Raw genomic sequence first — 26,466 nt, 5'->3', positions numbered from 1 at the left:
GCAGCGAGTAACTTATCTCCTGTCTCCCCAAAGTCTGTTCACTGTCTACAATGTGCAATTCAAGAATGTGTTGGAATACCTCCCTCTTACCTGGATGAGTGCAGCTCCCACATGCAAGAAATTTGGAGTCACTCCAGACAGTGCAGCCTACTTGATTGGCACTCTATCCGCTGACTTCATCTTTCACTCCCTTCACAATCACAGTGACAACTGTGTGCACCATCTACAGAATACACAGCAGTGACTTGCCTTGGCTCCTTCCATAGCACCTTACAAACCCACAATCTCAACCGTATAGATGGATAAGGGCAGCAAATGCTTGGTGACACCACCATAAGTACTCACCAAATTGACTTGGAACTCTATTGCTGTTCCTCCACTGTTGCAGGGTCAATGGTCAGAAACTCCCTTTCTAACAGCATTCTGGGTCGACCTAAATGAAATGGACTACAGCAGATCAAGATGACAGCTCACCACCACCTTCTCTTTCATTTGGTTTGTGCATTTGATGCTGGCCTAGCTAGTGACACGTGCAAGCCATGAATACATTTAAGAAAAAAACGTAGTTCACTGAGACCTATCGTTGTTTTGTTTCTCCTTTTTGGATTTTGCTGATCTTGAGCAGTGGTTTCTCTTTACCTCGCCCCACCCATTCACTGTCTTAATGACACACAAAGCCATTTGACTTACTGAGTCCTCATTGACATTCTGCAGAGCAATCTAGTCAAGCACATTCTCTTGCTGTATTTCCATAGCCTCGCTCACTTCTTTTGTCAATCCATTTTATTTTTCACTTCCACCACCTTCATAGTGTGAAAGAACCAGGTCATTATGACTCACTATGTTTTTTTTTAAAAAAGATCAATTTGTGTCCGTTTGTCCTTATATCATCATCTAACAGGACCACATTTCTTTGTCTACCTTATTTAAACCTGTCATAATTTTGTATGCCTCTGTCAAATCTTCCTTATTCTATTTTTTCCCAAGACGTTCAACTTCTGCTTCTACAGCCTAATTTAATTGCTGAAATCTTTCCTCCCTGGAAGCATTCTGGTAGATATCTGCCATACCCTCTCAAGGACCCTAGCAACCTTCCTGATCAGAGCTTTATATATATTCAGCGTCATAGCCCTTTCTTGTTTTGCTGAGTGCCTGCATTTAACAATTTGTGAGAGTAGAACTGAAAAATGTTCTTGCTTTCTGTCTCTTGACTGAAGCACCAGTGACAACACTAAACTGGAGAGAAACATCCAGGCACAGAACTTAGAAATCTGAAACATTCACTCTTGAGGATAAAGACATCAGTTAACACCCGTAGTCTCAGGTTAAAACTGTCATGCCTCAAGGAAATGGTAACAAGTTTATTTCATCAACCTTTGTACTATATATTTTAATATTATGTATGCTTGATATTGTCTTTCTTGGTTAGCAAATAATAAAATTGCTTTTGCTTTCACTCAAAGTCTTATAATTGGCTTCAGACTAAGACAGTAGGTATTGGATAACTACATTTTTATTAGAGAGGACACGGTGTCAAATCAAAAAAGTCATAAATGTTTGTTGCGGCCAACCAAGGAGGTCGAAAAGAGAAACAAATGTACCTCCCTCCTTTGCGAAACGCAGTCAGTTGACATAGTTTGTGCATTTCAGTGACTAAGTTCATTATTTCCAAGATTGATACCTGCCATCTCTGTTTGCTGGCTCATTTCCCAAGGCAATGCCTTGACTAATCAGATTCATGGTTTAAAATGTAAACAAAGCCTGGTTGTTAACTGTCAATCAACAGTTATCTATGCCTTCGCCACGGCAACAGTTCTACCAATTGGAGTTGACCAATATTGCCAACCAATAGCACACTTCCTTCATACAGTACAAATGTTTTTTTCTCTTCACATGCTATTTTTGTGAATTGTCCTGATGAGTGCTAGATGAAAAAAACTTTGACAAAATGCCTTTTTATCAGCAGTCCTCAAATTCTGTATTATCAAATTATTATGTATGGAAATATACAGGGAAAGTTAACTTCCTCCCTTGTCTGACACTTTGTGTAAGATATCTGTAGGTTACAATAACTGATTTCTGGAACTGCTTATTTCCAGGGATCTCTGGGAAAATATATGTAATAAGCAGCACACTGGAATTATAATTCCAATCTTGGAGAGAGAGAATAGAGAGGATTGATTTAAAAAAAACGTAAGAACCAGGACCAGGAGCAGGAGTAGGCCATTTGGCCCTTTTGAGCCTGCTCTACCATTCAATAAGGTCATGGCTGATCTTTTCATGGCCTCAGTTCCACTTACCCATCCTCTCACCATAATCCTTAATTCCTTTACTGTTCAAAAAAATTATCTATCTTAGAATCCCTATAGTGTAGAAACAGGCTATTTGGCCCAACACTGACTCTCTGAAGACCATCCCACCCAGACCCATCCCCTTACCCTGTCCATGTAACCCTGTATTTCCCATGTCTAACCCACCTAGCCTGCACATTCTTGAACACTATGGGCAATTTAGCATGGCTAATCCACGTAGCTTGCACATCTTTGGACTGTGGGAGGAAACTGGAACTCCTGGTGGAAACCCATGCAGACACGGGCAGAATGTGCAAACTTCACACAGACAGTCGCCCAAAGGTGGAATTGAACCTGGGTCCCTGGTTCTGTGAGGCAGCAGTGCTAACCACTGAGCCACCATGCTGCCCTTTTAAAAACATACGATGAGGAAGCCTCAACTACTTCACTGGGCAGAGAATTCCACAGGTTCACAACCCTTTGGGTAAAGAGGTTCCTCCTCAATTCAGTCCTAAATCTGCTCCCCCTAATTTTGAGGCAATGCCCTCTTGTTCTACTTTCACCTGCCAGTGGAAACAACCTCCCTGCTTTTATCTTATCTATTCCCTTCATAATTTTAAATGTTTCAATAAGATCCCCCCCTCATTCTTCTAAATTCTGATGAATATAATCCCAGACTATTCAGCCTCATCTCATAACCCAACCCTCTCATTTCTGGAATCAACCTAGTGAACCTCCTCTGCACCCCCTCCAGTGCCAGTACATCCTTTCTCAAGTAAGGAGACCAAAACTACATACAGTATTCCAGGTGTGGCCTCACCAGCACTCTACACAGCTGCAACATAACCTCCCTGCTTTTTAAACTCAATCCCTCTCGCAATGAAGGACAAAATTCTATTTGCCGCCTTAATTACCTGTTGTACCTGCAAACCAACCTTCTGTAATTCATGCACAAGGACACCCAAGTCCCTCTGCGCAGCAGCATGCTGCAGTTTTTTACCGTTCAAGTAATTGTCCCTTTTGTTGTTATTCCTACAAAATGGATGACTCCATATTTATCAACATGGAATTCCGTCTGCCAGACCTTTGCCCCCTCACTTAAACTATCTGTATCCCTCTGCAAACTTTCAGAGTCCTCTGCACACTTTGCTTTACTGCTCATCTTGGTGTCATCCGTAAACTTTGACCAGCAACATGTGGTCCCCAACTCCAAATCATCTATGTAAATTGTAAACAATAGCAGTCTCAACACTGATCCCTGAGGCACACCCGTAGTCACTGTTTGCCAACCAGAAAAGCACTCATTTATCTCCCACTGTTTGCTTCCTGTTAGTTAACCAATCCTCGATGCATGCCAATACATTGCCTGTAATGCCGTGCACCTTTATCTTATGCAGCAGGCTTTTGTGCGGCACCTTGTCAAATGCCTTTTGGAAATCCAGATACACCACATCTACTGGGTTCCCGTTGTCCACTGTGCTCAGTTTTCTTCATAGAAGTCCAGCAAATTAGTCAAGCATGACCTGCTTTTTGTGATCCTATGCTGCGTTCGCCCAATGGGACAACTTCTTTCAAGATGTCTTGCTATTTCTTCCTTGATGACAGATTCAAGCATTTTCCCCACTACAGAAGTGAAGTTAGCTGGCCTATAATTACCCATCTTCTGTCTATTTCCTTTTTTGAGCAGTGGCATCACATTGGCTGATTTCCAATCTGCTGGAACTGCCCCAGAGTCCTGTGAATTTTGGAAAATAACCACAAGTGCATTTGCTATTATTCCTGTCATCTCTTTGGGATACTCTGGGATGCATTCCATTCAGTCCAGAAGACTTGTTTACCTTTAGCTCCATTAGTTTGCCCAACACTACCTCTTTCGTGATGATGATCATGTCTAGGTCCTCACCTACCTTAGCCTCTTTGTTATCAATTTCTGGCAAGTTATTTGTGTCCTCCACTGTGAAGACCAACACAAAATACCTGTTCTGACCTTCCAAATAGTCTGATAGCCCTGGATATTTAATTCCCAGTTGTGATCATCCTGCAACCATGTCTCCGTAATGGCAACTGAATCATAGTCATTTGTGATAATTTGTGCCGTTAACTCATCTACCTTTTTTTTTCAAATGCTACAAGCATTTAGGTAAAGTGCCTTTATGCTAGTTTTTATACCTTTTTGAATTCTAACATCTGTTGAGATTTCCTTCCTCTTCTTCCTTTGTCCTTGATGTAATTAAACCCTCCTGCATAAATGCTAACCTGCTGTTTCCTTTTCTATTTACCATTATACTCCCTGTCATCTTCCCCTTTCCTTCTCCCCTCCCCACCCCCCCTCTGTTTCACTAATTTAAAGTCCGAGTGACCACCTCTTTATCCTTTTTGCTTGAACAGTGGTTCCTCAGTTCTGAGGAAGGGTCACCGGACCTGAAACGTTAACTCTGTTTTCTCCTTCACAGATGCTGCCAGACCTGCTGAGCTTTTCCAGCAACTTTGTTTTTGTTCCAATATTCCAAATGTGGTCTGACCAGAGCCTAATACAGCTTCAGCAGCACATATTTGCTCTTGTATTCTCGCCCTTAAAATGAATGCTGACATTGCATTTGCCTTCCTGACTGCCAACTGAACGTCATGTTAATCTTGGGAGCCCCAGTTCAGGATTCTCTTAAGTCCCTTTGTTCTTTAGAGAATCTTGAACACTTTCCCCATTTAGAAAATAGTCTCTGCCTCTATTCTTCCGACCAAAGTGCGTGCCTCACACTTTCCCCATATTGTATTCCATCTGCCACTTCTTTGCCCACACTCCTAGTTTTTGCATTCTGCTAGACTGGAGACTTAGACAGAGAGGTTTCCTCTTAGAAATCAGAAGGGGCAGATTGTTTCTTTCTCCTGCACTGGAGAGAGACAGCACGTAAGAATAATCTCTGTTTTGTTACATTGCATTTTGCCAGTAAGAATTTTGTTGCATTTTCATTGTATTGTAAGAATAAAGTGTATTTTGATTAAACTTTAGTGGTGGACCAATCAAATCATATCTGGCTCACACCATCTTACGCTTGCCTTTAAAACAAAATAAAAGTCAGGTTTTCGGCTATCTCCATAATATCTTTCAGGGGAGACTAGTCTAGTCTCTACATACCTTTTTGGAAAAAAAAAATCATCATGGCTGCACAAACACTTTCAAGTTACTTGTTAAACCCCCTCTGACACACAGACCCACGTACCACTCAAATCCAAACTCTGAAATAACTGATATTAAAATACATATAAATTGTACACCTTCCATCTCACAGCGACTGCTAGTACTGTGTATGCTACTTAATGAGAAGAATAATTTGTTTACAGTGAAACTGTTAGCAATACTCAATCTTTACGAACTTGTCTTTGACACTGATCAATTAAAATTTAGGACTATAAGAAATAAACCTAATTGGACATCTGTAGAATTTCAAAGAGAAAAGAAATGCAATGGGATCAGTGTTCTTGATCACTGTAGTTAGAGAAAAATTTTGAGAATATGAGGGAATCACAGGTAAGGAGCAGTTTTGAAGTAGAATTCCAATAAACCCGACAAATTATTTAGATAAGTATCGAGTATCAAAGCCTGAAGAGCAGCGAATCTGCCAGATAACTGTGAAATTTCATGGCTATGTTGCAAAGTTTTCATATGGGAATCCACAAGGAAATTGAAATTAGAGAATGAAGCAGATATTGGTTTTTGGAACAAACAGAAGGATGCCAAAGTAGTGAAGGAGAAAGGCTGGAATCTAAAAGTGATATGAGGAAAATAATCTGCCCTTCATTGTTATGACTGGACATTCCAAAGTTCACTTATGGGTGTCAAATGGGAGACCTGTTACAGTATTAGGAATGCTAAAGGAATCTCCAAGAAGGATGTATCAGGAAAGGAAATGGATATTAAAACTGTAGCAGCAGTATAAGTGGAGCATTCCTTGGAAACCTTTGAGGAAGGGAACAATGACTGAGGAGAAAACGCTTCCTCGATTATTGATGAAGAAGATCAGACAACTAGAAATTATGAATATTTGCTTTCAAAGGGAGAGTATTTCTTTATATTATTCTTCTGAAGAAGATTAATCAGTAAAAATATTGAGGGACACTGGAGTAAATCAGTTGCTGACAGTGATTCATGATGCTGTTTGTCTTTCAGAAGGATTAATGATGGAGAAAATATTAATTGGAGGTTTACGTGGAGGCTGCAGACAGGTCGGGGGGAGGTGATGTGGAGTGAATTTCTCTTGGTAGGATCATTGAATTAGGAGCACCGGTTTAGGACTGTGTTTCACTGTGACTGATTTTGTGCTTTCCCTCCTCATTGGGGAGTGCAGTTCAGTGCCATTTTGGATGGTCAGTTCCTTTTGGAGGTTGAGTGGTGGTTTCTAACTCACCTTCCCATAGAAGTTGGTTGGGACTTTTTGTCCTACTCGTGTTGTTTTGTGCAAGATGGCCCTTAAATTGGCTGAGAGGGAAGCATTATCAAGATTTTCATTGCTGGCGAATAGCTAGTAAATTTAAAACCTGCTGAGCTTTTCCAGCAACTTTGTTTTTGTTCCTGATTTACAGCATCCGCAGTTCTTTCGGTTTTTATTTAGTAAATTTAAAAACTTGTCTTGTGGTTATAATTACATTTCCATAAGAATACCTTATTGGAAAGGTCACGCAACATTACCTTCATAATGCTATCTCATAACATCTTTAGAAGTTCATACAGCGTTATAACCAATCGTTGTGTATTAGATAAAATGGTATTTTGTTACCGATAGATTAATTGTGATACCCTTGTTTTGTTTTCCAACAGATTACAGACCAATCTTGGATTCCAAATGGTGTTAAAGTGCCTTTTCTTCAAATACCATACAATATCAAAGGGAAGTTCCATTTTCTACCTCCCGCTTCTGTAAAGGTTATCGGTAGTTATTTACTCGGTACTTGCATCAAGCCGGAGATCAATGTGGATATTGCTGTTACGATGCCAGCGGTAAGTTTCCTCATTGTTGAGGACTGGTCTGGGTTTCAGCTTTGTTTAGTTCATAAGTTGTAATACTAAAGGTGACTTTGCATTTAATTTGGTCACTGTAGTACCTACCACCCATCATGATACTTAACAATTTCCAAACCAAACGCAATCTGTTTATCTGATGGGGTCAGGGGGTAAATTTAATGTGGGTTGAGGGGGACCCAACATCCTCTACCAATAACTGGTGGTGCTCCTCCCACTGAACTGAACTCTGCTTTCCCTAAGGAATCAAGTCTGTAGGTGACAGAAGGATATTTAATTCCTTCTTTTCCTCCAATAGCACGGATGTCTTAGCCTGGAGAGCTACTGGAGGCTGGGAACTCTCTATTTCTGTTAATATCATATTTGCATGCTGCTTATAATGTACTTTGGTCTTCACTGGGGTTTGTCATGGGATTCCTGGTGAAAGACCGCTGGGTAGGGGATGCTGATGAGATAGGTAGAGAGGAGGACTGAAGTAGAGCATATTGGGTATCTCTCAGCAGACATGCCTTCCTGGTCCCAGATCCTTGGTTCAGTGTCTTTAAATGAGGAATCTTCTTCCCCCTCATTTTCTACTTTTGTTGCTGTAAACCAGGTTGTTAGTTACCCTGGCTGAGTTTACTTGTTGTGTTCTCTCCACTTCTGTATCTTACTGACCCCCACCCCACACAGAGACGCACATGCAGATGCACACACACCCCTCACTCTGCCCCTACCCGCCTGATAATGTGGTCCCCACACCCCTCCATAGCACTGAGTTCACTTCTAAGGGGACAGAGATTAAATTACCGTCATAGAATGCATACTCTTCCTGTGAGCAATCATATTTAGATTTCTTTTGCTTAGACATCTGGATTTTTTAAAATTCCATTTTTGGGATGTGGGTGTGCTGGCTGGCCAGCATATATTGCCCAAAAAAGGGAGCGTCCTTCTTGATCTGCTGCATTCCACCTACTGTGGGTTGACCCATAATACCATTATGGAGGGAATTGGATTGTTGAAGGCTAAGGCTTTGGAATCTTTAAAGGTGATTTGGCTTTAAAAGTTTCAATGAGCTGTTCTCAATTTTCATGGCTTCATTGTTCTTTTTTACAAATGAATCTTGGCTGTTTCTGATGCTGAAGCTACAGGTCCTCAGACTTGGGTCTGCAGACATCAAATGACACTTACAAATTCTAAGCGATCTATGTCATATTGGATGATATCAGTATTCTTATTCAGCTGAGTGATGTGAACTGAGGTGAGCTTCAATATCGGAAAAAAGAACAAAATAATCAAGGGCTGATTGGGGCTGTAAGGGGGATTTGCATTTTAAAGCAGAAAATAATAGTCAATAGATTTTTTTTCAGGCTAGAGGAGGTTTTGTTGTGAAGTTGCCAGGTATCTGTATTGGGGCCCTTGCTCTTCCTGATTTAATGGGGGATAATTTCAATGTTCACAGGTAATACAAAACTTGGAAGCATTATAAACTGAGGTCAATCTAGAACTCCCAAAGGGCACAGACCATTTGCTAGAGTAGCTGATAGATGTCAGATGAAGCTCAATGTAGAGAGGGCTGTAGAGAAGGTTGTTTCCCTGGGGTGGGGGAGTCCAAAACTAGAGGGCATAGGTTTAAGGTGAGAGGGGTAAGATTTTAAAAGAGATCTGAGGGGCAACTTTTTCATGCAGTGGGTGGTGCACGTATGGAATGAGCTACTGGAGGAAGTGGTGGAGGCTAGTACAGTTACAACATTTTAAAAGGTATCTGGATGGGTATATGAATAGGAAGGGTTTAGAGGCATATGAGCCAAATGCTGGCAAATTGGACGAGGTTTATTTAGGATATCTGTTCGGCATGGATGAATTGGACCAAAGGGTCTGTTGCTGAGCTGCATATCTCTATGACACAATGACAGGAGAGATGAAATTAAAAAGGTGACAGAAGCAGAAATTGCTGAGAAAACTGAGCAGGTCTGGCAGCATCTTCGGCGAGAAAACAAAGTTAACGTTTTGGGGCCAGTGTCCCTCCTTCATAACTGGTCACTAGACCTAAAATGTTAACTCTGCTTTCTGTCCACAGATGTTGCCAGACCTGCTGAGTTTTTCCAGCAATTTCTGTTTCTCTTTTCGTTTTGGATTTCCAGCATCCACATTTCTTTGGTTTTGTTTTAGAAAGGTGACATTTGGTTTATGTGCTTCATTGTTATTTCCTGTGCATGTTTGGAACTGATTCATGATGTTCTGTTTTTGCTTCAGTTGTTGATATCAATTTAAAGTCATTCTGATCTCACACTAAGTCAATTGGCTTATTCTAAAATGTTTCTAGAAAAGATGGCAGTCACATTTGTTTTGCATATTCTAAAAAAAATGAGCATTTGTTTTATTGAAGTAAATATCCAATTCTAACTCTTCCAAGATGTATCTTGAGACCTATTTGGCTCTTCATGGTGTGGGTGTAACTCTTATTCCAAAATCCTATCTTTTTGTTCACAATGCCACCTTCCTAGCTAATGTAAGGCCTTGAGTTTTAGCATGTCCATTAAAAGACTGTAGGAGTCTTAGTGGTTTAGAGAGCGATGCTTTAATTCACTGCAAACACTATCCTTCCTGAGGCAGTTGATCCACGCTAAACATGCCTTCTGTGGCAAATGGACTTAGGAGTGTGAAATAGATCATTTTGCCCTTTGAAGTGGGTATTGTAGATCAATTGGTTAAAAGAAAACGAGCAGCGCAAAGAAAAACACAGTTGCTGGAAAAGCTCAGCAGGCCTGGCAGCATCTGTGAAGAAAAAAAGCAGAGTTAACGTTTCGGGTCCAGTGACCCTTCCTCAGAACTCTGAGCGTCACTGGAACCAAAACGTTAACTCTGTTTTTTTTCTTCACAGATGTTGCCAGACCTGCTGAGCTTTTCTAGCAACTTTGTTTTTGTTCTTGATTTACAGCATCCGCAGTTCCTTTGAATTTTATTTAGCAGCGCAAACAGTTGTGCTATTGGATTAAATTATTCAACTGACAGAATTGAACCTAATTTCATCATTTTGAGGTATCATCTACTCAATGTAATGAGATGTACAATGATTTTTTTTTAAATAGAAGTGAGGGGTTACAGAGATAAGATAATTGGTAATCAATTGCAAAATAAAACTTAATCAATTTCACTATGCAGTGACATGACATTGAAACTCAATTTGAGGACTGAAGTTCCAGAATTGGCCTCATTGGTCTGTCATATTTTGTAACTGCTGAGGAAGCTTATTCTGTGCAGTTTTCAGTGAGAATGAAATTGTAAACTGCTGAGGAGCAACTTGCACTGGACGCTACATGAATGCATCTCTTAGCTTGTTGATGTAAGGAATGAATTTGTTTCAGGATTGCTATTAAAATCCCACTATTTTCAGCTATAACAGGCACCTTTTGACATGGCACAATGAAATTCAAAAACAGGCGTAAGGAATGAAGGAAAATAGACTGATGTAGTTGAAATCTGAGGGATGGGATACTTTCCAAGATGACCCTGAACTTTCTCATTTCAGGAAATCCTCCAAGCGAAGGACAACCTTAACCAGCGCTACCTCAGGAAGCGTGCACTCTACCTGGCTCACATTGCCTGTCATTTATCCAAGAATGAACTTTTTGGATGTGTAAAGTTTGGCTACTTCAATAGCAACCACTTGAAGCCAATTTTGTGTCTATCTCCACAAGGTCTGTTGTTTTATAGAAAGGTTGTCATGGAATAGCCGTTATGTTGCATTAAAACAGAATGATGTAAATGCACAAGTGGCCAGTTAGCACATATCACGGCTTGATTTTAAGATCATAAAGTAACTACATCCTGTATAAAATGAATGTGTTGCCATCTGATGGGACCAGAGAACTAAGCCTGGTCTCATTTTACATTGGACACTTTTATCAGGACAGACTCGTGAAGGTTGATGTGATCTCTCCTGAGAACAGTAACACATGGCTGATCTGATTGTCTTTGTCTTTGTGAACAGCAAAGTATTCAGACAAGAGTTAATTGCATTTCTTGCATAAGAATGTTTCAGGCTCACTCGTGAACAAATTTGGAAGTGTAATTGTTTTGTAGTGACGTTGAGCTACAGTTATGACCTGATTGTTGTAACATATTTTGAGAGTTTAACAGGAGCTATTGGTGGTTGTGGGGCAAAGGGAGAGGAGGGAGGTGTGTGGAAGCAGCCCAAATTTTGTGCATTTCACAGCATTGGTGGTATTTACCGTAATAATTTTAAGTACTACATCGAAGTTCTTGATGGGTTACAAACTTCCTTTATTGATATTAATGCACATTTATAATTATTTAGCCTGTGCTGAACTATGACGTTTTTCTCCAAATCTTCTCCCCCCCCCTCCCCCCACTGATGGTAGTGACCTCAATACTTAGGGTATGATTTCACTGGTCCCAGCGGTGCTCTGATATCTCACTTTTCTTTGCTTATAAATGGATATCCCCAGGACATGTAAAGTGCTAAATGATTGCAAGGTCTTTCTCACCAATGAGCCCACTGCCGTCTTTCTGTTTTAAGTGTATATTTTGTTTTGATTAATTAAACCTATTTTTCTAATCAACCTGTTCAGAGATGTTTTTACACACCTCTGGAGCAGGTGGGATTTGAACCTGGGCTTCCTAGTCCAGAGGTGGAGACACTACCAGTGTGTCACGAGTGAGCCTGAAAATGTCAATTTTGTACGCATTAATATAAACTGGCATCAGCTGCATTTCGTTGTGGTGAACATCACAGAGGTCAGTATTCCCAAGGAATCTATATGTTAGTAATTTGGTCTGAGGCTCCTTGGAATGATACGAACAAATTATACGAAACCGATGACCAGAATCAAAAGCAGAAAATGCTGGAAGCAGGCAATAAATCAGTCACCATCTATGTCAAAAACAGACAAGTTAATGCTTTGGGTGTAACAACAACTGTGACACAATGGAACACTAGTGGCCCTTGAGGGGCAAATTAAGTTTAATATTGTACTTAAACGATAGCATTGGGTACAGTAGAACACTCCATTACTCCTTGATTAAATGTTAGCCTAGATTGTCCACAAATCTCTAGTAAGGTTTGAACCCACAGTGAAATGTAAACAGAAAATGCTGGAAATATGAAGGCCAAGCAGCATTTGTCGAGAGAAAAATAGCATTAAAGTTGCAGTATGATGATCTTTCATTAGAACTTGCCGAGAAACAGTGACTGACCTGAAACTTAAACCTGATTTTTCTTTCCACAAGTGCTTCGTGACCGGCCGACTATTTACCAGCATTGTCTGTTTACATTTTGAATTTCAACATTGCCGCTATTTTGCTTTTGCACCCACAATTTTTTTGACTCATGAGGAAAAAGAAGTGAGTCAGGACAAAGGACGTACGAAATGCAATACAGAGGCTGCAATTAAGGCATTTGGTCACATCAGAGCTAAGTTATGATTTTCTGTGACCATGCACTTACCATGGTGGTTCGACAATGTTTATTACTTTTCAGTTTCATGAAGAGCAAAATAATGAGGTATTCACCTCAAAATACTTTGTATAACCTAGCTTTGTACAAATTGCTGCATTTGCCTGTAAAGTGAGTACATTTTAAAATCAGTTTTCTGGGCACAGAAACAACTTAAACTTGCATTTATATGACACTTTGATGTAGTCAATTTGTCTCTTAGCACTGTTTGAAAAGCGCGGGAGTGTTTTCCTGATGTCTTGACCAGAATTTATCCTTCAACCAATCCCACTATAATAGGTCAGTTCTCTGGCTGCTGTCTGCAAGTTGGCAATGATTTCCAGTATTACATGAGTGATTATATTTCAAAAGAACTGTTATTATCTTTGAAGCACTTTGGGGATATCCTGAGACTGTGAATGGTGGTCTTAAAAAGCATTTTTTTTTTGTTTCCTTTTCAGAATTTCTCTGTATATTAAATAAAATTTTGGATGAATTTACCACCATGTTCTCCTTGAAAGAGAAAGAGAATCTCTGACAATTTGTGGATTGACCATACTCATGACTTAGTGTTTAGAGATTGCTTTGTCTCTGTGTCGCCGGTGTGATGTATTTTATAACTTTTACAAGGATAGGAAATTCGGAAAAATACATCCCCTTTGCCCCTTTTCTTATCAGTAACTATATGGAATAGAAAATACCTTCAGGGTAAAATTTCTATTTTTGGAGTAACCAGTGTATTACTTACCATTTATGCCCAAAATTACGCTAGTTTAGAGAAGAGTTTTTTTCTTCTCCAGTTTCCACACTTTTGCGTATCTTCAAATGCCCATTCTGAGCTGAATCAATTCAATAGGACACTATTTTAGCAAGTAATATGAAAAACAATTGCTTTAAAAATGCTCCATAATATATTTGTGGTAATTTCATGTACTTTGATGAATACTGATTGCTTAAAAAAGAATGCCATTTAATCAAAGTCCTGAGCAATGTAATTCCAGATAACTGAAAATGACTTTTTAAAAAGAAATAAACCATCATTTGCTAATTGTTGGTGTACATTGAAGGAGGCAGCAGCAATGTGTCATTGTCTGTTGGTCAAGGCTACGTTTGACTGAATGTGGCTTAAAGGAGCCCTGGCAAAACTGGAGTCAAAGGGAATCTGGGTAAATTGGAGTTATTCCTGACACGTAGGAAGATGGTTGCAGTTATTGGAGGTCAGTCATTTCAACTCCAGGGCATCTCTGCGGGGGTTCCTCAGGGTCATGTCCTAGGCCCAGTCATCTTTAGCTGTTCCATTAATGACCTTCCCTCTATTGTAAGGTCAGATGTGGGGATAATTGCTGATGAAGGTTCAGCACCATTTGTGTGACTCCCCAGATACTGAAGCAGTCCATGTTCAAATGTGACAAAATCTGGACAATATCCAGCCTTGGGCTGACAAGTGGCAAGTAATATTCGCACCAGGCATGACCAACTCCAATAAGAGACTATCCAACCACTGCCCTTTGACAATCATTAGAGTTACCTCCACTGAATTTCCTGATATCAACATCCTTCTGCTACCTTTGACTAGAAACTCAACTGGGCTTGCCACGTAAACACAGTGGCTACATGAGCCAGTCAGAGGCTAGGAATACTGTGGTGAGTAACTCTCCTCCTGTCTCCCCAAAGCTTGTCCAACATCTACAAAGCGCAAGTCAGGAGTGTGATGGAATATTTCCCAGTCAAGTTGAACACCATCCAATACAAAGCACCCCACATCCACAAACTTCCACTCCCTCCACCAGTGATGCTCATTAGTAGCAGTGTGCACTGCCTACAAGATGCTCTGCAGACATCCACCAAAGCTTTTCAGACAGCACCTTCCAAACCCACGACTGCTACCATCTAGAAGGACAATGACAGTCAATTCATGGGAAAACCACCACCTGAAAGTTCCCGTCCAAGCCACTTATCCTCCTGACTTGGAAATGTATTGCTGTTCCTTTACTGTTGGTGGGTCAAAATCCTGGAATTCCCTCCCTAAAAACTTGCCAACAGCAGATGGACTGCGGTGGTTCAAGGCGGCAGCTCACACGGGCAGCTACAGTTGGGAAATATGTGCTGGCCCAGCCAGCGACTCCCACAAGTGAATATTTTAAAAAATGGTGAAATTGGAATTCAGTAGAAAGCTAGTCAAATGGTGACCAAATAATAATTATTGTAAAAACTCTTCTGGCTTACTAATGTCTTTTTGTGGAGGAAATGTATCATCCTCACCTGGTTTGGCCTGTACATTACTTCAAACCCACAACAATGTGGTCGACTCTTAACTGCCCACAGAGCAATTAGCAATAGGCAATAAATGCTATATCCCACGAATGAACAAAAGAAGTAGTCAGTTTCTTAGTAAGTTAAAAGGTTGTATTTACTGGCTTTTAAAATGATCTTAGTAGTATCTTTGTGTTTTTTTTAAAAATTAAATCTTCCTTTAAGGATCACAAGCAATAGTGGAAAATCCCAATGGTACTTAATTCAATTTTGGGGCGTAGCCAGGCTTGATTCTTGCGCAATGTATGTTTTCTCAAACTCGCATGAATGATATGTGGAAACTCCAGTTATACTGAATGTAGCTCTTGATGAAAATGTTAAACACTTTTTGCACTGATATGACTAATTTACAGACAACCTAGTGGAAATTCCAGGTGCTGCCCCCTCCCTTTTAAAGGATAAAATGCATCCATTAAGTCACTAATGTGTATTTTCATGACTGGCATTTTTGACGCTGTTTATGCTCTGAACCTAGGTAAAGATGAGAAACTGGTAACTGTAAGACTTCATCCTTGTGCTCCTGCATCTTTCTTCAAATTGAGTCGTTTTCATCCAAGCAGAAATAACATTCGTGTTTCATGGTTTTTGGAGAAAGGATCTACCCAGGAAGGTTTGTGCTGTTATGAGTATCTTTTTCCTTTTTTTCCCCCCACTGTCGTGTTTACATAATGCTGCAGTTGGCTTTTTACCTCTCAGATATTGTCTTTTTTAACATTGAAAAGCAAATATGATTGATTGAGTAGGACTTTGCAGAATATTACCGTAGGTGATGACTAAGAGAGATAAATAGATAATTTGAATATGATCAGATGATAGTTTTGATAGCTTGAGACTGAGATATTGAGCTGCACAATTTTGATTTTTGGGGGAGAAAGGTTGGTTCTTGATTAAAAGCCATGAGGATATTTTGAGGAAGCAGTAAACTCAAGAAGCTGTGTATTTGGTGTTTCTAAAGCACCTGATAATAGAAAATAGACAAAAAGTTGTAAGAATGAGAGGGAGGTTGCACCTCAGGACCATCATGAGCTGACCTCTAAATCTTTGTGCTTCAGTTTTCTGTTATCCTTTACGCAAGGTGTTTTGAAGAGCTTTAGCGATAGAAAAGCAGATTGAAACTATGGGCACATGTGGGCTTTGTGGAGATGAGTTTGGCATCAAAGGAAGAAACTAAGTTTATTAAAGGCTGATTAGGTAATGAGATACCATAATGCCGAGAATGCCAATGAATGAAAGACTAAGTCTAACCACTAAAGCTCAGATATGTGAACTGTTGGAGAAAGCTGAGGCATGTTAGCCACTCAGCAGATGGTATTTGAGCTGTTAGCCAGTTTGAATCTCCTGCAGTATTCTTTCTACTGAACATCTCAAATGTTGATTCCTTATATGTGGTATTTCCTAGTAAAGTTAATTATAAATTGTGTTCAAATAAATGAACGAAAAGCATTCAATATTTTGAACCTGCTCTGCCATTTCATAAGATTGTGACTGATCTGATTCTAACCTCAAATCCACAATCCCGCTGACCCCAAGAGCATTTCACCCCTAGCTTAGCAAGAATCCATTCACCTCTGCTTCATCTTTGTTTTAAATGGTTGGTTCCTTATTTTTAAACGGTAACTTCTGTTTCAAGATTTTCTCATGAGGAAACGCCTTTTCAACATTCCCCTATTAAGACCTCTCGGTATTTTATAAATATCAATCGAGTTGCCTCTTTCTATCCTAAAATTCGGCGGATGCAAACCCAGTCTGTCCAATGTTTTCCTTTTAGAGAACCCCCTCATTCCAGGTATTAGATTAGTAAACCGTCTCTAAACTGCTTCCAATGCATTTATATTCTTTCTTAAACATTAAAGATATCTGAACAATCCAGATTGCTCTTTCTAAGATGCACTTCAGGGCAGTACAGAGGTGGTACTCATGTGAGAAATGCCACTTTTGAGATGAGATGTTATTTGGGGCCCAGTTTCTGTTCAGATAGATGTACCTTAGAGACCAAATGCAGTTTATTTTCCTGGTTTCCTGACTAGCATTAATGGAAATATTGGAAACCCATCAAAAGTATCAGTACAAATTAACTGATCATCTATTTCAGTTGCTGTTGGTGAGGTTTTCCTGTGTCCAAATTCTGTATGATATTTGCCTACAAACTAACACTAAATGATTTCAAATGTAATTGGTTATGACGTTTTTTGAATCAGGCTGAGGTGCTGATGGGGTGTCAGGTATTTTGTGTAATGGAAATGAGGCTGGGATTGCTCTCTGATTTGACTCCCATTCATAGCAGGGGAGAGTTAGTTGTATTTTGTTTTCAGTGTTCTGCTATGTGGCGGGGAAGTTGCAGGAAGAGTTCTTAGGAAGGAGTCTTGCAGAAGCTGTGTTTGTGTAGAATTGAAGGACAGATGGTCATGTTGCCCAGCATCTTATTTCATGCTCAGAGATGCGTGGGCTGTTGCTCCTCGATGATTTAGAGATGCTGTTCATCCAAGGTGTTTCACCAATGTTTGTGCACTGTCTTCCTCTGTGTTATGTCAGTTATTTTCATAGTCTATGGAGTTACCAATCTACCGCTAGTTTATGCTTTCTTCCTATCATGGATTAACCTGTAGGATCAGAAAGTGACATTTATTCCTCTGGCTACATTAAGGGAAAAAAATTTTAATGCATTCCGTGTTCATGTCTTGCCTCTACTGTTTTCGACAGGACGTCATTCTGATAACTTTTGAAAAAAATGCTAAGTGATTGAAATATTTATAAAGCTTGGCATTGTTCATTTAATGACCTTATCCTTATTTAATCTGTCTGATTACCTCAGATCTTTTCTATTTCCACAGCAGACTGCAGCGTTTAGTTGCTGGTAATTGCAGTGGGGCTGTCATGTCATTCTAGTGGAACCCCAATTTACTCCATTATTCACATAATGTGAATCAGCAGTAGTACAATTTAATTTGAATTTTGGCACCAGTTACTATGTAATATATAATATTCTATTGACCCTCAAAGGTGACTCAGCTCTGAACCAGGCTTTCTTTGCCAGACTTGATTCCGTGCACTCTGCTATTTGCTAATGAGCTATTTGTTCATAGAATTTTCAATGGCAACAAAAATAAGTTGGTGGTCATTTTCATTCCAGAAAGAGAAAAGCCACATTAGTTTGTCAAAGTTTTAAGAAGAAAGGTAAATATGATGCATTTAAGTCTTTGGGCTGTATTTTCCAAGTCCCTTGTGGTGGGTGGATCTGGTAGGGGGGTGTCAACTCAAAAAAAAAAAAAAAAAGTGCTGGGACTACCTCCCAGTGCGCTTCTGGCTTCTTGTGATTTTTCCCAAACACATCCTCACTGGATGACAGCAGCTTGCTTGGCATCATTGGGAGCCAATTAAGGTCATTGAAAAAAAATTTTCTTACAGGTACCAGAACCTCCATGGTATTCATAACCTGTCAGCTCCAGGAGGATGAGTGCACTGTGAGAGATACCAGCAGCTTAGGATTTACATTTTGTAAGACACTTATTTCGATGTTTTACAGCCTCCCATTACAACAGTCTCTCATGAAGACTACTGCCACTGAATGTGCTCGGGCAAAAGAATATCTTTTGGTGCCAAAAGCCTAATTTACCTTTTGTTCTAAGTAAAAACCAAAAGAACTGCGGATGCTGTAAATCAGGAACAAAAACAAAGTTGCTGGAAAAGCTCAGCAGGTCTGGCAGCACCTGTGGAGGAGAAAACAGAGTTAACGTTTCGGGTCTGGAGTTTTGAGGAAGGGTCACCGGACCCGAAACGTTAACTCTCTTTTCTCCTCGACAGATGCTGCCAGACCTGCTGAGCTTTTCCAGCAACTTTGTTTTTGTTGTCTTTTGTTCTGTTGCTCTACTTTATGTTCCCTCTCTGTAGCTGCAGTCCCGTTACAGCCACAGTGATGGCTTCTGACAACCCACACATATTGGTTTCTGAATGGCCCTCCTGCAGTCTGGCTCATTTTTTGTTTCTTTCTACTTTCTGTATTTCTCTAGCCTGGATAGTATTACATGCTGAGCACTGCCTTCACAAAAAGAGCCAAAAGATGCACTGGCTCTTGTCTGAAGTGAGGTTATAGAGATTATTTGTATTTTCAGGAAATGATGAGCCTGCTACACCTCACTATAATAATAGCATTCTCGTTGATCTGGTGATGGAACAGCATCTTCATTTTCTCTTCAATGCTGCTGCTGAATTCCCTGGAATGAAAGATGGAATTGGAATTCTTAAAGTATGGCTTCAACAGAGGGCATTGAACAAGGTACGTGTCTGCACTTCCGTGATTTTGCACAAACCTTTGCTAAACTTTTCACTGTTCTGTGTTGAATTTTAGTATTGTCATCCTAGGTTTGGCGTTGTAATAAAACATTTATTGGTTGGTAGAAAGGCTTTTGCTTCTTCAAGACCTGTCACCTGTAACTGATTGTATGTTAGTTCAGAACTATGTTTAATAAAATCTAAGCTAAATTATCTGCGATTTTAATATAACATTGCCGTTAATACGATAATTGATTTGAGCCTTCATTTTGAAAAACTAGGAAATATGCTGGTCACCGTAAGCTGCATTTTGTTAAGACTCTTGACATCTGTAGCCTTTTGAGTTCAATTTTATACCATTGAGCATTTATTTTATCATTAGTAGATGATAGTTCTACATTTAATTCAGTTAAAAATTAGTTCAAAAGTGTACCAGCCTTTTTTTTTTCCTGTTTCATTAGGGTTATGGTTGCTTCAATGGATTTATTGCTTCAATGTTGGTGGCATATTTGCTTTCTAAGCATAGACTGAACAAAATGATGAGTGGATACCAGGTGCTGCGTAATGTTCTTCAGTTCTTGGGTAAGTTGTTCTCTAATTTCTCAAGTTAAAGTCTCCACTTAAAATATAACAATAAATTTAGTTGATTTCTTGGACTTAGACCAGCAATGTGGTTCCTATTATGTCTTGATTTCTCAGTGAGAACAACCTGAGCAGTTCTTTGCTCCTAGTTTGGAGGCCAAGATGCCCTACAGTATGACCTTGAAGAATGGAAGCTCCCACTCTCGACTACATTTCATTCTGACTAGATTCTTCCTTATCCTTGAATAGTAAACAAGTGTGCAAGTTCATAGAATTATTACAGCACGGAAAGAGGCAGCTCAGTCCCATCATATCTGCACCATTTCTCTGAGCAAGTCATCTCGTGCCATTCTAGTGCCTTCTCCCCTTAACCCTGTGCATTCTTCTTTTCAAATAACAGTCTACTTCCCTATTGAATCTGCCTCCACCACGTTGTCAGGCTATGCATTCCTCATGTCATTGTTGCTTCTTTTACCAATAACTTTAAATCTCAGCCCTCTTGTTTTTAATTCTTTCATGAATGGGAACAGCTTCCCCCTATCCATGGCATCAAGATACCTCATAATTTTGAATGCCTCCATGAAGTCTTATCTCAGCAGTTTTCTCAAAGGGAAACAGTTCTAAACTCTCCAACCTATTCTCGCAACTGAACTATTCTCATGAATCTTTTCTGTGCTGTCTTCCCCCAGTGTCTTCATATCTTTTTTAAAGCACGGGACCCAAAACTGGAGGCTAAACCAATGTCTAAAATAAGTTCGACATAACCTCTTGGCTACAAATACAGAAAATGCTGGAGAAACTCAGCAAGTCTGGCAGCATTTGTGGAGAGGAAAATAGTTAACTTTTTAAGTCCAGTATGATTGTTCTTAAGAAAATTTCTCCACTTCTTCTGTAGAATCATACTGAAAAGTTAACACTCTTTACTCTCCGCAGAAGTTACCAAACTTGCTGAGTTTCTCCAGCATTTTCTGCATTTGTTTCAGATTTCCAGCATTTTGTTTTTATAATCTTCTTGCTCTTTTATTCTATGCCCCCGTTAATAAAGCCCAGAAATTGTAAGTTTTATTAATTGCTCTCACAACCTGTCCTTCAATAACTTAAGTCCATTTACACCCAAATCTCTCTCTTCCTGCACCCTTTTAGAGTTGTACCCTTTGTATTGTCACCCTATGTTCTTGCCATCAAAATTCATCTGTGTTTCTCTGCATTGAACTTCATCTGCCACTTGTCCACCCATTTTTCATCTACTTGCTTGTGTTCTTTTAAAGTTCTACTTTGTTCTCCCCACAGTTTGCAATACTTTGTTGTTTCATATTCTGCACGTTTTGAAACTCTGTCCTGTATAGGAAGAGCAAGGTCCCCAGCACTGACTCCCGAGAGATCAACTACTAATCTTCCTCAAATCTGAATAGTCCATTAACCGTTACTCTGTTTCCTGTCACTCAATTGTGTACACATTCCTTACTTGTCCCTTTTGTTCCAAGAGCAGATACTTTGCTCATGGTATGTTGGTTTGGCATTTTATCAAATGCCTTTGGAAGTACACATACACCACATTATCTGCATCATCCTCAAAAACCATTCTGTTATATCTCAAAAAAAACCCCATGTTGGACAATTTTCCTTTGGCAAATCCAAATGGCTTTTTTTAAGCAACGTGCTTAATGAGCTTATAAATTTTGTCCACGATTGTTGTTTGTAGAAATTTACCCGCCACTGAAGTTAAACTGACCAGCCTGTGGTTGCTGTGCTTCTCTTTACGCATTTCTAATGTTTCCAATTCCCCACTATGTAACTTAATAGAATTGTTATGGTAGCCCATAATGTCTGCACCCACTCTCTGTGGTTGCAATTTAATGTGTGCCATTTCACCCGCTGGCACTTGCATATTCTTTCTTTTCAGAAAATCCAATTCCCTCCTGTCAACTTAGTGTGTAAAATTTTTTTTCTTTGCATCATCATTGCTTCTTTTGCCTCTTCCCTTATATTTGTGTCATTTTCTTTTCAATCATGCCACCAATGGGATCAGTTTCTCTCTATCTACTCCATTCAGATCCCTCATAATTTTGAAAGCCTCTATCAAATCTTTTCTCTTCAAGGAAAACAGTCCCAACTTCTCCAAGAGATAGCAAGAACTGCAGATGCTAGATCCCCAACTTCTCCAATCTATTTATATTCCTTGTCTGTGGAACCTTTCTCATGAATTTTTTTAAACTCTAATGCTTTCACGTCATTCCTAAAGCATGGTACCAGATTTAGATTCAGGTAGAATCAGCATTCTACATAAGTGTAACACAATTTCCTTGTCTGCCCCCTTAACTTATATGACTTCAGTAAACATGAAACAAATCATAAATATCTTAAATTTAATTCATTCTTTGCCATTTCCTTACTTAGCCCTATGTTTTCTTCCATGTTGCTGGTGCCTCGTGTTATGTACCTTGGTTGAAATAACTTTCAGAAGTCACACAATGCCAGGTTATAGTCCAACAGGTTTATTTGAAATCACAAGCTTTTGGAGCGCTGCTCCTTTGTCGTCAACACCTGATGAAGAAGCAGCACTCCGAAAGCTTGTGATTTCAAATAAACCTGTTCGAGTATAACCTGGTGTCATGTGACTTCTGACTTTGTCCGCCCAACCCAACACCGGCATCTCCACGTCAGAAATAACTCTCAGGAGCATGGCATAAAAAAGATAAGATTTTGTGTGGAAACCTCAAAAAGCAGCACTTTTGCCTTTTGATTGATGGTGGGCCAAAGAAAGTCCCTTTGGGCCTTGCACAAGTTGTTATGATATTTTCAAAGAGCAACATGAAGATGAGGAAGTGGTGGGCAAAATGATACGTTCTTGATGTGGATGATTAAATCTGAAAAAGAAAAATCCACACCACCATAGGATGAGGCTCACCACGGATGCTATCTAATCTTCTGAGTGTTTCCAGAACTTCTGAACATTTGAGTCTACCAACCCTTTTATTTTTGAACAATGACCATTTGTGAGGGTTCCTAACAGAAACTTTACACTAACATGAGTTAACATGTTGAGGAGAAAAGAAGATTGGTAAGGAAAATAACTGCACAAACTCATTTCTAAAGTTGTTTCTGCCTCTCTCCTATCAATGTCAGAGCACACCTACAAATTAAGGGTGGTAGATGTTTGGAACTTTCTTCCACAAATGGCAGTGCATGTAGGATGAGTTGCTAATTTTACATCTGGATAGATACATTTTTAGGTGATAGGTATTAGGGGATATGGAATAAAGGTTATGTATATGGAACAAAAACAGAAATTTCTGGAAAATCTCAGCAGATCTGGCAGCACCTGTGGAGAGAAATCAGAGTTAATGTTTTGGATCCAGTGACCCTTGTGTATGGAGTTAGGCCACAGATTGGCAATCATCTCATTGAATGGTGGAGGAGCTGAATAGCCTGCTCCTCTTCCTATGTTGTGGGGATGGACTTTCCGATTACCTGGCTAAGCAAAAGCTGCTATTTATGTTCCCCTATAGAATGCATATTATCTGTAGTTTGTATGATTTTTAATTCCTCTGGTTTTTAATTTTGTTCAGCTGTAACAGACCTCACTCAAAATGGCATCAGTCTTTCTTGGGATACTGACAACTCAGCGGTAAGATGATCTTTAATTGTATCTTTTTATGCTTTGTCAGTGCTCTTTAAAATGTTAGATATGTAATAATGAAATAGTACAAGCTGCTCTCCACAGCTTGATTAATCCTTTAAGTTGGAAAAGGGATCTTTATTAAGTATTTGTTATTGTGCTGACAGCAGATCGTTCAATTTTTGTGCTTTGAATCACAACATCGTGTGGCATTTTGAAGCTTCTTCAATCTTGGGAAGCTGATAACTTGTACTATGTATAATATACTATGGAGCGATGCAATGGCTCAGTGGTTAGCGCTGCTGCCTCACAACAGGACCAGGTTCGATTGCACCCTCAGTTGACTGTCTCTGTAGAGTTTGCACATTCTCCCTGTGTCTGCATGGGTTTCTGCCAAGTGCTCTGGTTTCCTCCCACAGTCCAAAGATGTATGGGTTAGGTGGATTAGCCATGGGGATTGCAGGATTACGCGGATAGTGTAGGGGGTGGATCTGGGTGGGATGGTTTTTGGAGGGTCATTGTGGACTTGATGGGCCAAATGGCCTGCTTCCTCACTGTAGGGATTTTATGATGCTACTGAGTCACTGGGAAATGTAGTTGCCTGAGGTTGAGGCCAGTGGTGCAGAAGTCTCAATTGTAAATATTTTAATTAAGATTTAATTTAGTGTAATCTTTTGTCCTCACAGCCATCTCTTGGAGAATTTCACCAGGCCTTTGAAGTTGTCTTTGTGGACCCCTCAGGATTCGTAAATCTATGTGCTGAGATGACTGCAAGCAAATACAAGCAGGTAAAGCAGAATGCCCAGCTGGCAATTCTCTTTCCATTTGTATGATAGATTTGATTTTGAAATTTCTGCTTTGAAAATGTTCGTGAAGTCAACTATGTCATGGTAGTTGGGGCAGGTGTGAGTGTTGGATTTGGTATTTGCTCATAGTTTATTACATTGCTTTTTTATCTCTGTACATCACTTCCCACCTGCAAATTTGCTGTTTACAACTCCAGAGAATGCTTACTCATTTTAGGGCAAGGACAAGGTATCCCAGAAGATTAACCATCAGGAGCATTTGAAGTCTGTTTGACTAGATAGAGGATGGGAACTGGACTTCGGCTGTGTCCACATCTTACTGACTGATGCCCTCCCATGTGCTCAGTGAGAATAATTGACAAATGAATAGGAATAGGAATCAAGTGGTGATGTATTGCTATAATTGCACAGTGCATTGATGGGTCCGCACCTAGAGAACTGTGTGCCTTTTTTGGTCACTTTACTTAATATGGCAGGTCAGAAGAATGAGAAGTGATCTTATTTAAATGTCTAACATTCAGGGTGGCTTGACTGTTCTCCGTTGTTTGTAGGGGAGTGGGTTGGGAACTGGTGGGGAAATTTTAAAAATGTAGTGCCTTCCATTTAAGAAGGCTTTTAATGCAATTCCTTACCCTGCAGACCAATTTGGGCTGAATTATTGAATATATTTGAGGCTTAATGTACAGGGTTATGGGAGGCAGGCAGCAGCGAGATTTGGGCCACAATGTGATCTTAGTGAATGGTATTGTAGGTTCCAGGGACCAAATTGCTTATTTCTTATTATGTAAGAAATAAGACTCCTTTTTCTTACATTTCTAAGCGGTACTTGACTCCAGTGGCATTGTGGTGTGATCAACTAATTAATCGTCGATCACCAGTTCTCACACCATTATTTGAAAACTTGGCACAGGACAGTCTATTTTTTCATCTAAGTCATTGACGATTATGGTGAAAAGCTGAAGTTCCAGTACAGATCTATGGGAAACACAATTTGTCACATACCTTTGGCCCTACTCTATCCAATTCTCCCCCAAATAATAGCCAACCTTGCAACTTAGGTTGGCATTAAGCGCTGGAATTCTGTCCCTACACCTTTCTCCATCTTTAGTTGTCTTTCTCCTTCTTGAATATACTCCTTACAGTCTATCTCTTTGACCAAGCATTTGGTCATCTGACTTACCCATTCGCTGTGAGCAGAAATGACCATGTCTTGTTTTTGTATCGCTGCTGTGAAATACATTGGGATATTTTATAATGTTGAATGTGTAATGTAAATGTAAGATGTCATGCTTGGGTGCTTGGAATTGCCAACCTTGAGTTGACAGTTTGTCCCCTTGAATGAGGAGAGTGCCTTTGCTTAACTAACATCTGATTAAAAGGATAAAAAGACACAAATGTTTCATGGAGAATCAGAGCCAATTTTTGTTCCCTTTCTGGAAAAGACCATGTGCAGACACATGATTTCCCTTCGATTTGTGAGATAGATTACATGTATGCCCTTGTCAAACTGAATTTTGGTCTGCAATCCAGCTGATGTTTAACTTCACAATCTGCTCAATAAACTAGCTCACACAAAGGAAGCAAGTGCCATTTGTGCTATCATGTTTATCAAAACTAACAGGTATTTATACATATGTTTTAACAAATGGTGAACTTGAGCAAAAACTTTGGCTTAGACCCTTTGGTATTATTTTATCTCTTTCTGAAGTAAACTGCTTCTAAAAATATAATTTAAAACTGTAATGATGTGAAGTCAATTCCCAAAATACTGACTTTATCTAAAAACTGAAAGAAATGAGGATGCTGTAAATCAGGAACAAAAACAGAAGTTGCTGGCAAAGCTCAGCAGGTCTGGCAGCATCTATGAAGAAAAATCAGCGATAATGTTTCGGGTCTGGTGACCCTTCCTCAGAGCGTTCTGAGGAAGGGCCACCAGACCCGAAGCGTTAAACTCTGATTTTTCTTTACAGATGTTGCCAGACTTGCTGAGCTTTTCCAGCAACTACTGATGTTATCTAATTAGATTTATGGTTTAAAACATTTGACCTTTGTTTTCTGTTGTCTTTTGATAATGCATATCAACATCTGAAAGATAGTAAGAACTGCCAATGCTGGAGTCTGAGATAACACAGTGT

The 26,466-nt window shown here is 39.7% G+C and overlaps 1 protein-coding gene across 1 annotated transcript in view; it reads left to right on the top strand.

Annotated features, from left to right (window-relative positions):
* The window catches only part of nol6 (nucleolar protein 6 (RNA-associated)), a 110,431-nt gene that overhangs the window by 14,959 nt on the left and 69,006 nt on the right, over positions 1 to 26,466 (top strand). The window contains exons 3-9 of the mRNA XM_048604782.1: positions 7,105 to 7,284; positions 10,817 to 10,985; positions 15,531 to 15,665; positions 19,165 to 19,328; positions 19,786 to 19,906; positions 23,476 to 23,534; positions 24,212 to 24,313. Coding sequence (XP_048460739.1) covers positions 7,105 to 7,284; positions 10,817 to 10,985; positions 15,531 to 15,665; positions 19,165 to 19,328; positions 19,786 to 19,906; positions 23,476 to 23,534; positions 24,212 to 24,313 — 930 coding nt within the window. The remainder of the gene's footprint in view (positions 1 to 7,104; positions 7,285 to 10,816; positions 10,986 to 15,530; positions 15,666 to 19,164; positions 19,329 to 19,785; positions 19,907 to 23,475; positions 23,535 to 24,211; positions 24,314 to 26,466) is intronic.

Source organism: Rhincodon typus, chromosome 1, assembly GCF_021869965.1.
Source record: "Rhincodon typus isolate 14 chromosome 1, sRhiTyp1.1, whole genome shotgun sequence".
NCBI lineage: Eukaryota > Metazoa > Chordata > Chondrichthyes > Orectolobiformes > Rhincodontidae > Rhincodon > Rhincodon typus.
This window is presented reverse-complemented; position numbering and strand designations above follow the sequence as displayed.